Source organism: Cydia splendana, chromosome 2 (assembly GCF_910591565.1).
Source record: "Cydia splendana chromosome 2, ilCydSple1.2, whole genome shotgun sequence".
NCBI classification, from domain to species: domain Eukaryota; kingdom Metazoa; phylum Arthropoda; class Insecta; order Lepidoptera; family Tortricidae; genus Cydia; species Cydia splendana.
In genome coordinates, this window is record NC_085961.1 from 30713805 (window position 1) to 30727285 (window position 13481).

At 37.0% G+C, this 13481-nt stretch overlaps 1 protein-coding gene across 2 annotated transcripts in view; it reads right to left on the minus strand.

Annotated features, from left to right (window-relative positions):
- The window catches only part of LOC134806161 (high-affinity choline transporter 1), a 357022-nt gene that overhangs the window by 324282 nt on the left and 19259 nt on the right, over positions 1–13481 (minus strand). For both annotated transcript variants that reach the window (XR_010146468.1, XM_063779451.1), the window contains exons 5-6: positions 3036–3334; positions 2500–2629 (exon numbers count right to left, since the gene is read on the minus strand). Coding sequence is in view for 1 of the 2 variants with exons in the window: in XM_063779451.1 (XP_063635521.1) it covers positions 2500–2629; positions 3036–3334 (429 nt within the window). In the remaining variant the exon portion in view is untranslated. The remainder of the gene's footprint in view (positions 1–2499; positions 2630–3035; positions 3335–13481) is intronic.

Here is a 13481-nt window from a genome sequence, read left to right on the forward strand (position 1 = left end):
GTCTCCCTTTTTGTGTATCAGAGTTATAGTAGAAGTGGTCCATTGATGTAGTATGATTTCGGTTTCTAATACATCATTAAAAGTCGAAGTTGATGAGAGCTGGTATGATGGCATGCTGTGTTGCTAACAGAAGTTCGTTCGTAAGGCAATCAGAACCAGGGGCTTTGCCCCTTTTTTGGGTTTTTATAGCCTGTTCAACTTCTCTTTCTAGTATTGATGGGACCTCATTACGGTTTTCTAGTGAGACGTCGTCTGTTCGCCGTGACTTTGAGTATAGGGCCTGGAAGAACTCTGTTGCCGTTCTGATTATGTCGGGTCTCTTTTTTTTAACTATACCTTTTGTGTTTTTAATGCTTGGTATCCAGTCCTTTTTTGTGGTTTAACATTTTATTGCTTGCTTCGCTCCACCTGATTTTATAATATGTTCTTCAAATATTTTGAGTCGGTGAGCCTGCCTGTCTTTCCTCATCATAGTTCGAAGTTGTTTTGAGATATCTTGTATTTTTTGTCTAGTTTCTCTGGTTTTCCTTTTAGCAGTGATGAGTTTTCCTCTTTCTTCCTGTAGATTTAGTGTTTCATCTGTGTATATTTTGCCTTTACTTCCTTTCGTATTGTTGCTTCTGGGTATTTTTTGTGTCATTAGATTTTGTAGGTAGGTTTTGTGTCATATTTCTTTTGGAGTTCTAGATGGTCTGTGGATATTTTAAAAGTTTTCAGTTGCTCCTGTAGAATTATTCCAAATAGTTGAAGGTCCTCATTTTCCAACTATAATGATGTTCTTAGTTTACTTCTCGGCTTTTTTGTTGCCTTAATTCTAAGTTTTGCTCTCACCATTCGATGATTGGTATGAAAATTTAAGTTGCTTAGTGTTCCACAGTCTTCAAAGGGTTTCCGATTATTGCAGAGGATATAATCTATCTGATTTTTGTATCTTCCATCTGGGGATGTCCAAGTCCATAATTGGCTATTGCTTTTCTTGTATACACTATTCATTATTGTGAGGTTATGTTCAAAACAAAGGTTTGCTAATTTGCTACCATTTCTTTTGCGGTTGCCTATGGTATAGGGACCGATGAAGTCGTTTTCACTTTCGAATCTACTCCCTATTTGAGCGTTGAAATCGCCCATGACGATTAAGTTTTTGTATGCATATTTGTTAATGTTCAAGTTTAAGTCATCATAGAATTTGTTTATTTCCTGCTTGGATGCGATTTCTGTAGGTGAATAGATTTGTATAATGGTGCACTTTTCCTTGAGGCAAGGTAAGTTCAAATTCAGTATTGTTATTCTTTCGGAGACTGCTATGATCTCCTCTATGCCGTTTTTTAAGTATTTCTTTATTAGGAAACCGACTCCATGCCTGCCTTTAGTTTCCCCTTTGTAGTGTAGGATAAAGTCCTCATATTCTTCTATCCTTTCTCCCATTCTTCTGACTTCACTGAGGCCAATTATGTCCCATTTTATGTGTTTCAGTGACATTAATAGTTCTTGAAGGTTGTCATCTGATTTTAGTGTAAGCGTGTTCAGAGTGCTAATGTACAAGTATTTCTTCATATCGCTTGAATTATTTGGTTTGTTTGGCTGGCAGTCCTTTGTTGAAGGGATTTTAATTAGGGATTGTTTTAATCGCTCCATTTGTTATGGCGCAAGTAGCGGTCTTACATTATATGTGGCGCGGATAAATGTAAAATAACCATTAAATTTAAAAATCCCCTACGCCGTAAGTATGCCAAAAAAATCAATTTTATGCCATAAATGCCTTACATCATTTTGGAAAAGAGCTGATGCTCTTCAAATTGCTGGATCGATTTTTATCAAATATAGCTTAAAACAGTATATCCGTTGGAAAGCTAATATGCCACAGACAGACATACTTTCGCAAACATAATTATATAACACCCCTCTTTGTTTTGCGTTTTTTGAACATCAACAAGAGAATTTTATCTCATCATTACAAAAATATGGACTCATAATGGTAATAATAATGGGCTAGTAACCAGGCTTCGTTAGAAAGATAACACCGCCTGCCTCGAGGCTAGGCAAAAACATTAGGTACACGGCTGTGTTCCATGAAATAAACTGTATTTTTAATTCGTTTTTCAACCCTTTTACCTACATTAATGAAGGCCTGCCATGTCCAAACATGTACGAAAAAATGAATGTAACAACAGAAAACATTTATACAGCGTGTATTTAGGTATCTAGGGCACATAAAAACTCGCGCACAAAATCGTTGTAAATATTTTATTAAAGCAAAATACTTTGGTGAAAACTTTGGAAATAGCTGCGAGCACTCAGGATGCGTTTGACCTATTATTGCCCAATGATTATGATCTGTTCAAGGAAACTGATGATTTTGGCGATGGCTCCAATGAAGGCGGACGGGATGGCCATAAAGATGCACTGTTCCAAGTATGAGACTGCTACTGCGACTGCGACTGTTACTCGCTAGACTAGGAGAAGCCGATGAGTGACTTCGGCATTCTCAACAAGACTAACCTGTAGCTTTGGCGATGGCTCCAATAAGCACGGGTGGGATGGCCATGAAGATGCAACCGATGGCCGCCACGTAGGAGAGGATCTGCGCTCGCCCCGCCGTCTTACTGCTCAGCACGCGTTGGAAATATACCTGTCACAGAACATTCTCGTTGATATGTATTATAAATTAAAATTAAAATTTTGTAAGAGCGTTGAGTTATTATTCAAGACCAAAAAAGTAAAGAGGCCAATTTTAGGTTGACAAAATAATAACCCAACAATAAATACCTCTATGTTACCCAACATCTCACATGACTAACTCATCAATCAAGTCACAGCAATCTCAGCATGATGGGTCCATCCCACAAAATCTATACCCAAATTATGTCCAAAAAATGTGACGCAAAATGTTAATTTCATAAGGCATCATAAGGTTACCAGCGTCAGTAGATTTACGAGTTGTATTAAATGACATTTGGTCCACAAAACTACAAACTACAAATTTTATGCTCATTATCTTACAAATAAAAGGAAATAGAACAAACAGAACATCTCACCTGCCATGGAATCCCTCCAAAAATCAGCAACAGCCCGTAATCTACATAAAACCAGTAGTATTTCTTGTCGATATGCCCTATCCAGTCCACGTCCATTCCCCCCAATGGTTTGACGTAGTCGTTGGCCCAAGCGAAGGGGATGCACATCCACAGGCCGATGAAGATGCAGAACAGCTGGATGACGTCGGTGTAGGCGACGGAGTAGAGGCCGCCGAAGAGGGTGTAGAAGACGGCCACGCACGCGCTGAAGATGACGGATGTGCGGTGGTCCATATCGATGATTACGGCGAGGGTGGCGCCTGAGGGAGATAAAAGCGTGTTAGGAAAACTCCTCCGCCTTAGAGCTGTTTCCCACGGACGTCCAGATTTGCAGGATCGGTTTTTTACTGGATATCGCAAAAATCATACCTGTATCCACACACAGAAGCTTGCATCCTATTTTTTACGGGATAGCAAGCGGGGTCGAGGGGGGCGACACTTCTCCGGCGCTCCGCACCGCACACCGTATCCAATAAAAACCGTATGCAGGCTGCTAGTGGGAACACTTTCATTAAACTATGTACGTAACTAAACTGGATACCGTTTTTTACTGGATCCAGTCGTCCGGTTTGTAGTGGGAAAACCGTACAGCACATTTCGAACGGATCGGATTTTTGCGGTATCCTGCAAACCGAATGCTCATGTGAATACCACAGTAGCACGTATACTACTAAACGTGATCCTGCTAAACACCGAACCCGCAAAAAACGGGACGTTACCATGGGAAAGAGCTCTTAAGTAAACAAAGAAAGTGATGCGATGGAAAGATTTGCCGAGGTCTTACAAGCTTCGTAACTTTCGGTAGTCAGGTTGCTCAGAGCCACTCAAGCGTCGTTCCAAAATTTGCTGGTAGGTATGGTTCGAGTGTTGCTCAAGAGGGTGATTTTTTTCCATTTTTGTAATAAAAAATGATTATTTTGTTGTGAACCTACTTTTTTTTATGCGTTTATTCTAAAGCTTACTTACAACTAAATACATGCATTCTTCTGCCAAAGCACAGAGCGGTTTGTTGGCAGACGTACTTAACAGTGTTTATGGATCTGAATCCTATTTTTTTAAACCTTCTGTGCAAGAAAAGGATAAAGGATAGCAGGAGGCATATTCAGAAACGTTAAATATGGTGCCAATTTGGTAAAGCCGGTATAAGTAAATCATGAATGTACCCACGCTCCTAATCAGGAATTGCTCGAAACTTTAAAAAAGGATAAATACGATTGACCCACATGTTTGGTCCGACATTGTAGGTTTTGTCTATAGTTCGTTTTTTTTAGCATTAGAAATAGGGTAAACAATCTTAATGTGTCTTTTAATTGAAAAACACGTTTTAAAAATAAGTCACGGCAAATATGTAACAATTATGAACCTAATGCGATCATTTATATTCTTCTGCTTTCATAAATAATAGTTATTAATTTTTAACAAGCGGTTTTCAATTAAAAGACATATCAAGATCGCTTACCTTCTTTCTAATGCTAAAAAAAACGAACCCGTGTATATGGATATATGTAGATATAAGAAATAACATAGCTATAGTTCGTTTTTTTTAGCATACCTAGTAAGAGTACGAGTATACGGATACTCGTACTCTTACTAGGTATTTTCGCGCCTACGGTAAATTCGATCAATAAAGAATAATATAGACCAAGTGGGTAGGTACCTTCTATTGAAATTACTTTACTAGATAAACATTTTGCGGTCCTATATAAACCTAATTTCTGAAACACAAAGGATAAGTGACACGCTTGGGATTTTTCCCATTACGAGCCTAATATTATTGTAGTAGGTAAATTAACCTTACACGAGCACGTAATTTCATTTTAGTATTACATTACTCATACGAGATGTTTTCAGAATATTAATTTTCAGCAAGTAGGTAGGTGTGTTATCAGCTGGCTATAGTCCCCTGGGTTTTGTAAACTTACCAATAAGACTAATATCTATCCTATATACGACCCAACATAATGCTGTCAGAGCAAGGACAATAATATTTTGTCACATATTTTATCACTTTGAAGCTTTGAACCTATTTTAATTCTGACCAAAAAAAGGATTAATAATTTGCAATAAGTGAGAATCGTTTTTACCCAACTGCGAGATGTATAGTATAGGAGGGTAGGGTGCAATGTATAGTAATGTGACATCAGTGTACGTAGGTATGTTTTAACTTCACAACATTCAAATGCCAGCTCAACATAAAGTAAATGGAATCCCCCGAAACTTTCCTGATGTTTCACTATTTTAATAAATTGCGAACACGGAAAAGTTGTAAAGGTCCCCGCCCACGCTCCCAGTTCACGCCGGTGGCAGTGCTTTTAAATTTATTACATTTGTGACACTAACGGAAAAGCTCGGCCAGCGTGCAGCGGAGCGGGGCGTGTGAGCTATTTAGTGTTTGCTCCCACGTTAGTAGGTTACTATTTGACCTTTTACATTCATAAGGCTCATAGGATGTAGGTACCTATGCGTCTTTAGTTTACGTTTGCTGTACGCTATATATGTAATTATGTATTTAAAAACTCCTGGTAAAATACCTTACTATTTTTTCTTTGCCTAATTACAAATATTAAAGCACTCATTCAGTGTAAATAACAAAGAATATAATACTCACTAGGAGAAGAACGATAACTCCATACAAAAAAATGTCCCTTTCAAAAGTTCGTTTATACTACCAGAGCGCTAGGCTCTGGTAGGATACCATTGTAATTAGAATTGACAACTCGTTTAGCCTAGCGGGTATTGGCAGTAATCCAGTTCAGGAAGCTAATGGTCCTGGGTTCGAATCCCGGAGAGGGAATTTCTTTTTGTATTTTTTTCTTTTTTGTTGGGGTCAGGTTTTTAAGAGCCCATCAACATGCACACTAGCGCCACTACTGAATACATTAAACTAGTTTTTATGTTACTGGATTCGTCAATCTACCCGTCCAAAGTTAAAACGGCCGTTTTTGTTTTGAGCACATAGATCGACGAATCCAGCAACTTAAATACTAGTTTGATGTATTCAAAAGGTACTTAAATACACAATACAGTCCGTAGCGGCCCCTTTTTTAAATTTAAATAATCACGATTATTTAGCAGTGGCGCTAGTGTGCACGTTGTTGGGCTCTTAAATTAGCATATCACAAATAAATAAAAAAATACGTTAAAAGATAATGATTAGGTACTATATTTAGAAATTCGTCAAATATAAAAGGTAACAAAAAGTTACGTATTAAGACATAAATATTTTCATTCCTATTAGCATTACTGTATATATGTTAGGAGTAATACATATGAATACATACATTGATATGGCAAATGGTTACAAGTTGTTGTTACATCTATCCGGTTATCGGACATTTTCTGCTTCACAGCTCCGCGCGGCGTTCTTGATCACCGGGAAACTAGTCTGGATATGCGGCAGATACGTGCCCTTTGAGCTTTTTCTAAGAAATCATATGACGGCCCAGGATTATAATATATTATTATCTCACGCTCAAGCCATCAATTTGATTGATTCAATTTCTAAAACAAAATAGTCACAAATTAAACAATATAATCTAACTTCCTAATTACTAACGTCGCTAATTCCTAGGGTCTAAATTTACCAGCTCAAACAATGTGAAGTTTTACATCTATGATGAATTTTGATTATAATTTCGGACGCGATATAACGTCCGCGGGTTTACGGGGATAGTAAGATTAAATTATTATATTTGAATTTGGTAATTTAGTACGCTCATTTTTATTTAAATATTAATATATTTCTTACCTTGAAATTATCGCTGTTTCTGGTTTCCACACACACATTAGGGCTTTTCATAATCCGGATAAGAATTGTTGATAAAGTCGCCATTGCCGGATACAGCAAGGAAGGAAGAGAGACAACGGTTTAATTTTAACTAAGCCTGTCTGTGCGAAGACGCATTTAGATATGTTGCTCGTACATATGAATAGTTTTTATTTTAAAAATTAATAGGAACCTAAATAAATATATTTCAAGTGAATAAATCGTTTTATATGAAAACTGATATGATATTTTTGCGTTAAATTACTTTACTGACACATTACAGACTTTTGTAATGACCTATGTTCTTACCGGCCAGACCCAAATCAAGGCCTATCAAAGAGGCCTATTGACAAAGTTTTTTTTTTTAATTTTATTAAGGAGGGTAGAGGCACGTCTACCCTTCGTAGATTTTATGAACATAGACAAAGACAAACTGAAATATAATAGATAACAATTTACATATATCAAAATATAAATAATAATTTACATATGACTACTTCATAAAATACAAATCAAAATATATTTGATAAAATAATTTCATTTGTTCCTAGAAATCGTATAGACAAAGCCAGTTCTAGCAATGTTGCTGTAGTAAAATATTTTTATGTTAATTACTGGCAATCTCGTCTGGGAACGGACAACACATATACAATTTTGAAGGGTCACATCGTTTCAAGGAAGTCAATAGGCCTTGGTAAATAATATCCACAAAACAAAACGGTAAGGTTGAATGCAACTTTTGATAGAAATGGCAGAGGCTGAATTATTTTCTTTTGTCTTTTTCGTAAATTGATTTTTCCACGTTGCCCACAATGCCCACTAATTTAATTATTAAAACGGTTTTTAGACCTTATGTTGACTATTACATTTGGTGATCAATAACAATAGAAATACCGCAACTGAATTCATTTAATTTTCATTTTAAATACCATTTTAATATTTAATCGATAATTTTGCATTAACGAACAAAGTAAATATTCATAAATTTCTCTGGGTAAATGCTTACGTAAGCTTAATAAACTTTTCACTTGAAATCTTTAGCGGGCGCTTAAAATTACAACCCTGTTAATAATTCACAAGTTAGTTTCATTCAACGTTTACATAAAATCTTCAGTAAGTAGGTATATGAGCTTTAAACTCTACTATGGTAATTACTCGTATCGCGTTACGTACCTAATACATTAAGCAGTTAGTGCTGTTTCTGTTTATGACTTTCAGCATTTCAGGACATAATGTTTACATTATATACCTAAATATATCTACCAACGATGGTACAAATACTCTGGTGCCCCTCAAAAAACCTCGACAGGGAGTTCAGTATACAGCCGAGACGGCGATTCTGACTTAACAATTTGCTTAAGCTCTGATTTTGGTATGATAAGATCTAGAGACGATTATCAGTATATCCGAGACGCATCAATAGTATGAGATAAATAATGCCAAATAACACGATATCTGGCATGACTCACTGCGTGCATTTCGTGCGCATGAATCGGCGTAAATGATTATCAAGGTCGTGTCATTACAGGATATCAGGCAATATACGCAAAAGGCTCATAAATGTGTACATCTGGAGCATAGCACTGTACGGAAGCGAAACGTGGACAATGACGCAACGTGATAGGAAGAGGCTGGAGGCTTTCGAGATGTGGTGCTGGCGTCGAATGGCAAAGGACAGTTGGACTGAAAAGAAAACCAACGAAGAGGTTTGACGCATAGTAGGAGAGAGGAGGAGTTTGTTAAGAACTATAGATAATAGAAGAGGAAAGATGCTTGGGCACCTGATACGACGCGACGAATTTATCAAAAACATCATAGAAGGGAAAGTTGAAGCAAACAGGAAGAAGGGAAGACCGAGGAGAGCGTACATGAATCATATAAAGGAAAAGATTAACGTCATGTCGTATCAGGCTGTCAAAGAGAAGGCAGAGGACCGCCAAACATGGAAATTGCTCCACCGACAAGAGTCATACTCTTAAATATATGATGATGATGATGATGATGTCATTACCACATTCAATATACTTTATCACACAGTTGAATCAGAATCGGTCCCTGGAGGGAGGAAATCCTTCAGAACCCGCAGTGAGTCAAACGAGGTACTTCATCTTCGAGTAGCAGCCCTCAATCATATATATTGAGGATGGAGAAATTTAGGTACATCCCCCGTTTCACACAGCGTTGTACGCACTCCGCTGCATAAAGTACATTAGCTTGGCAACCTTCACGGTAACGGTAACGGTATTATATAGGTACACGACATTTCACTTCACCGAAACCTCCCCAACCTGTTGGATTATACATATAAGATTCTAGCTCGCAACTATTTAATTTCAGTTTCCAGTAAATTAACTAGCCTACATGACACACACAACAATTTTACAACTTAATTTTATTCAGCATGTTTTGAAACTTTTGAAACAAGCCTTGGTAGGTATCTATATAATGTATGTTGTAGTTGTGCCGTAGCCCAGATGACAATCGTTATTTTTAGGGTTCCGTACCCAAAGGGTAAAACGGGACCCTATTACTAAGACTCCGCTGTCCGTCCGTCCGTCCGTCCGTCCGTCCGTCCGTCTGTCACCAGGCTGTATCTCACGCTCCGTGATAGCTACACAATTGAAATTTTCACAGATGATGTATTTCCGTTGCCGCTATAACAACAAATACTAAAAACTAGGGATGTACCGACTAGTCGGGAAAGCCGACTATCCGGCCACATTTGTAGTCGGCGATTAGTCGGCGACTAGTCGGCAAAAATGGCCGATTAGTCGGCACTTTATTTGTGAAAGAACAACAGAAAAAAAAGAAATCAACAGTCAATATTTACCATAATTGTTTTATGTTTATTTTACTAAAATACCTATTTAAGGGTGCATACGAAAACTTTTGTTCATAATTTAATTGACCGTTTGATCGTTATCATATGTTGGTGGGCTGGTGTTTTCCTCTACAGGTCGATCTCAACTGATTCTCGTGTAATTTCATGTGCAAGTTCGATATTTTTTTTTTATATTAGGTCCTTACCTATGAAATTGGCGTTTTTGTTCATAGATATAAGTCTGATCCTAGTTTTTTTTTTTACAAAAGTACATACACAATTACAATAAAACTACAGTGCACTCAATAAACAACGATTTTACATACAATTAATTGTTATTTTTTATTGTTAAGTGTTCAGAATTAAGCCTTGAAAATAGGTCTTTTCATGTGCTGTCGGTTCGAGTATTAAAATTACTTATATTTTTCTAATGGTACCAATTTTCAAGAAATGGAGATATTGAAAACATACCTTAAAGGTGTCAAAAATTACTGGAAAAATTTTGTTTGGTTTGAATTAGCCATCAAAAAAATATCCGCAAAATTAATTGTATGGAAATTCGTGTTTCGTTGAAATTCTCCGAACAAAACGCCAATTTCATAGGTAATGACCTAATATTATTATTCAGTTTTGTTTTTTTTAATGGTGAAGCCATGAGGAACTATTAATGTTATTGCAAAATTTAGAGACAGTCAGGGCACGTTGCTCGTAAAGACGCTGACCACAGGGGATAGGTTCTTAACTGGCGACTACGTACGGGAAAAAGATCCTTGGAAATACCTCCTACAAGCTGTACTGACGGTCTGCTCAGGATTGCTAAATAAAATAACTAAAGACAGAAATTGAACGAGGATTCTTGTGATAGGTCTTTGAGCCTGTAGAGAACACGTTTTAGCCAAGCTAAATTATGATGAATAGCGCAACCAAAGGAGCAAAACTATTGTTTTTCACCTGAACTTATACGAAACTAATGATCTGGCCGACTAGCCGACTAATCGGCCATTCGAGCGCCGATTAGTCGGCAAGTCGGCTAGTCGGCCAAATCAATAGTCGGTACATCACTACTAAAAACAGAATAAAATAAAGATTTAAGTGGGGCTACCATACAACAAACGTGATTTTTGACCGAAGTTAAGCAACGTCGGGCGGGGTCAGTACTTGGATGGGTGACCGTTTTTTGCATTATGGTACGGAACCCTTCGTGCGCGAGTCCGACTCGCACTTGCCCGGTTTTTTAATTTTTGTATCGCTTATATTTTGTGTAGCTGTTGATATGTTTTTCTTTATGTGTGCTTTATGGAAGTATCTTCTGTTTTTCGTTTTTATTAACAAACACCAATCGAAACGTAAAAATGTTTTGGGATCGATCACATACTCGTAGATATGTCAACTAATGTCACGTCGCGTGAACAATTCCATACATTGTTAAATTTGGATTGACGTGACGTAATTTGGTTTTTCTATACTCAAACGATATCCTGTAAACGAAATAAATGAAATTTAGATCCCGAATAATTAAAAACCTTTTACCTACTTTCAGAAGTCGGTAAAAAAACTTGAAACAAGGCTCATATTGTTTCTGGCAGTGAAGCGTCGTGTCAAAGGCCTTTGTGAAAGCCGCCGCAGGCCAACGCTACATAAAAGAATGTTCCGTCCAGTCTCCCCCTACTGGCTAATGGCGTTACGATGTCGATAGATTTAAATAACTGATATACGTCATAAATTACAGGAAACGTAATCGTTAAATGCACTGAACCTAGTACTCAAAAATTAAAAAGATTTCAATGCGTATAAGTCTTATAACTAACCGTATATTTGCATTGTAAATATGTGATTCTGATTATAGCGTATATCCTGATAGCCCGGCCAATATCTTGTATGACTTTTTTTTCTCCAGGCAGATGTTACTGCCCCCGATAAAAATTGCACAAACATGAATAGCAATATCTATAACAATGAAGCACGCGACGTTTTCTTTACAACCAATATGGGTTTAAGCCTGTAGTTAGTTCGTTTTAGGCCTATTATATATGTCAAATGTTTTAAATAGCATCCTGATAACGACACTTACGTTCATTCGTGGCTGTATAGCTCTATAGAATAATTTACTATCGGCTCGATTCGGGAAATGAATTAGAGATTCACAAGATATGAAATAGTAAAGATATGTGACGTTCCACGGCAAAAGGTACCTTATGGCGGCAGGCGCCGTGATTCGGGAAATTAATTAGATACGATATAGTAAAGCTTATATTATCTTTACTATATCGTATCTAGTTAATCTCTAATTCATTTCCCGAATCGCGCCGTATTTCTCTGGTTTAACGTTTTGAATGTTGCCTTGGCTTACCATGAATTATTACATTGAAATTTAACTACTAGGGAGGGAGCAAATTTAAGTATGCTCAGAGGGAGGTGATTGTTCGTAGAATACAACCTGAATTTTCTCATTCGGTCATAATTAATTAGTTCGTATTCATTACATCACGATTGGTCTGCGCTAAACTTGGCCTCGATCGATATCCGCCCTCTAGCGTGTTTCCGAAACTCTTCACAGGCTACATTAGGGTGCATAATATATCCACCAATTTTTAACCCCATCAGTGCGATAATTGCCTTTTGAGGTAACTCTTTTGATGGCAGACAAAATTTTAACGGTATCAAAAATTGCGCGTAAAATTTTGATGTGTTCCGCCAGCGGTGATTGCGATTTAAAACAGCTCCAAATCAGAAAGTCATATAGCATTGATTATTATTTAGGAATTATAATTTATCTAGATGAATGAGGAATACATATTACGATTAAACCTACTGTTACTAAAGCTACCTATTTTCTACTAAATATTGTACATTTGACATCAAAGATATGTTTACATTTTTCGACTTATTACAGAGGAACAAAATGCAAAGGTGTAAACATATCTTAGACGTCGACTGTACCTTTATTAGTTTCAGGACTTTACACCTTTTCTGAGTGACATAAGCCCTGCGATCATATATAAGTATATAACCATGGATACCGCCTTTAGGAACATTACCGTTCAAATTCTCGGGCCAAATTAGCACACATACACAATTACGCCTACATTCCAATAAGACGACGCGTTTACAGAGCCTGTAATCAAAGCTGGTAAACAAAATAAGAGTCATCTTTATTACACTAATGGTACATAGCTAAGTGTAGATGAAATGCATATAATGTCAATAACTACCAATCAGCGACATTAATCCGCTAATAACCTTCTTGCTGTACGTACTGGCCGCTGAGAGTTCGCGGTTCATATTTGATTAGAATATGACTTGGACAGGGATAGGTTTATGCCATACAGTGAAGAACCAGTCAAATAATTCACGTATAATAATTTAATGCAGATTAAAAGATAACTAGTTAAAATGTTGTTATGACATGACAGACTAACTCAACATAAGTAAATATATCATTGTTGTATAAATGCATTCCGCTATAATAAGTATTTTGTATATTTTATTATCAATCTGCATGGCAGTGCGAAGTCACGTTCAGGTATAGTCTGTCCGTTTTTCTAAGATCAAGTACGCCATAGTAAATGTATGGCGAACTTGATCTTAGAAATCGGACTGGCTATACAGTCTGCAAAATTTACATGGGTACACGAATCGGGTCAAAAATATTTGAACAGGCGGAGTCACAAAAAATCCCCACTTTCAGTTCAGAATATATACATATTTTATATGTATATTAGCCGGTCAAGCAAGTTTGTCAGTAGAAAAAGGTGCAAAATTAAAATTTTGTATAGGACCACAGCCGTTCGCGCGCTTACTTTTTCTAAATTTGCCGCTC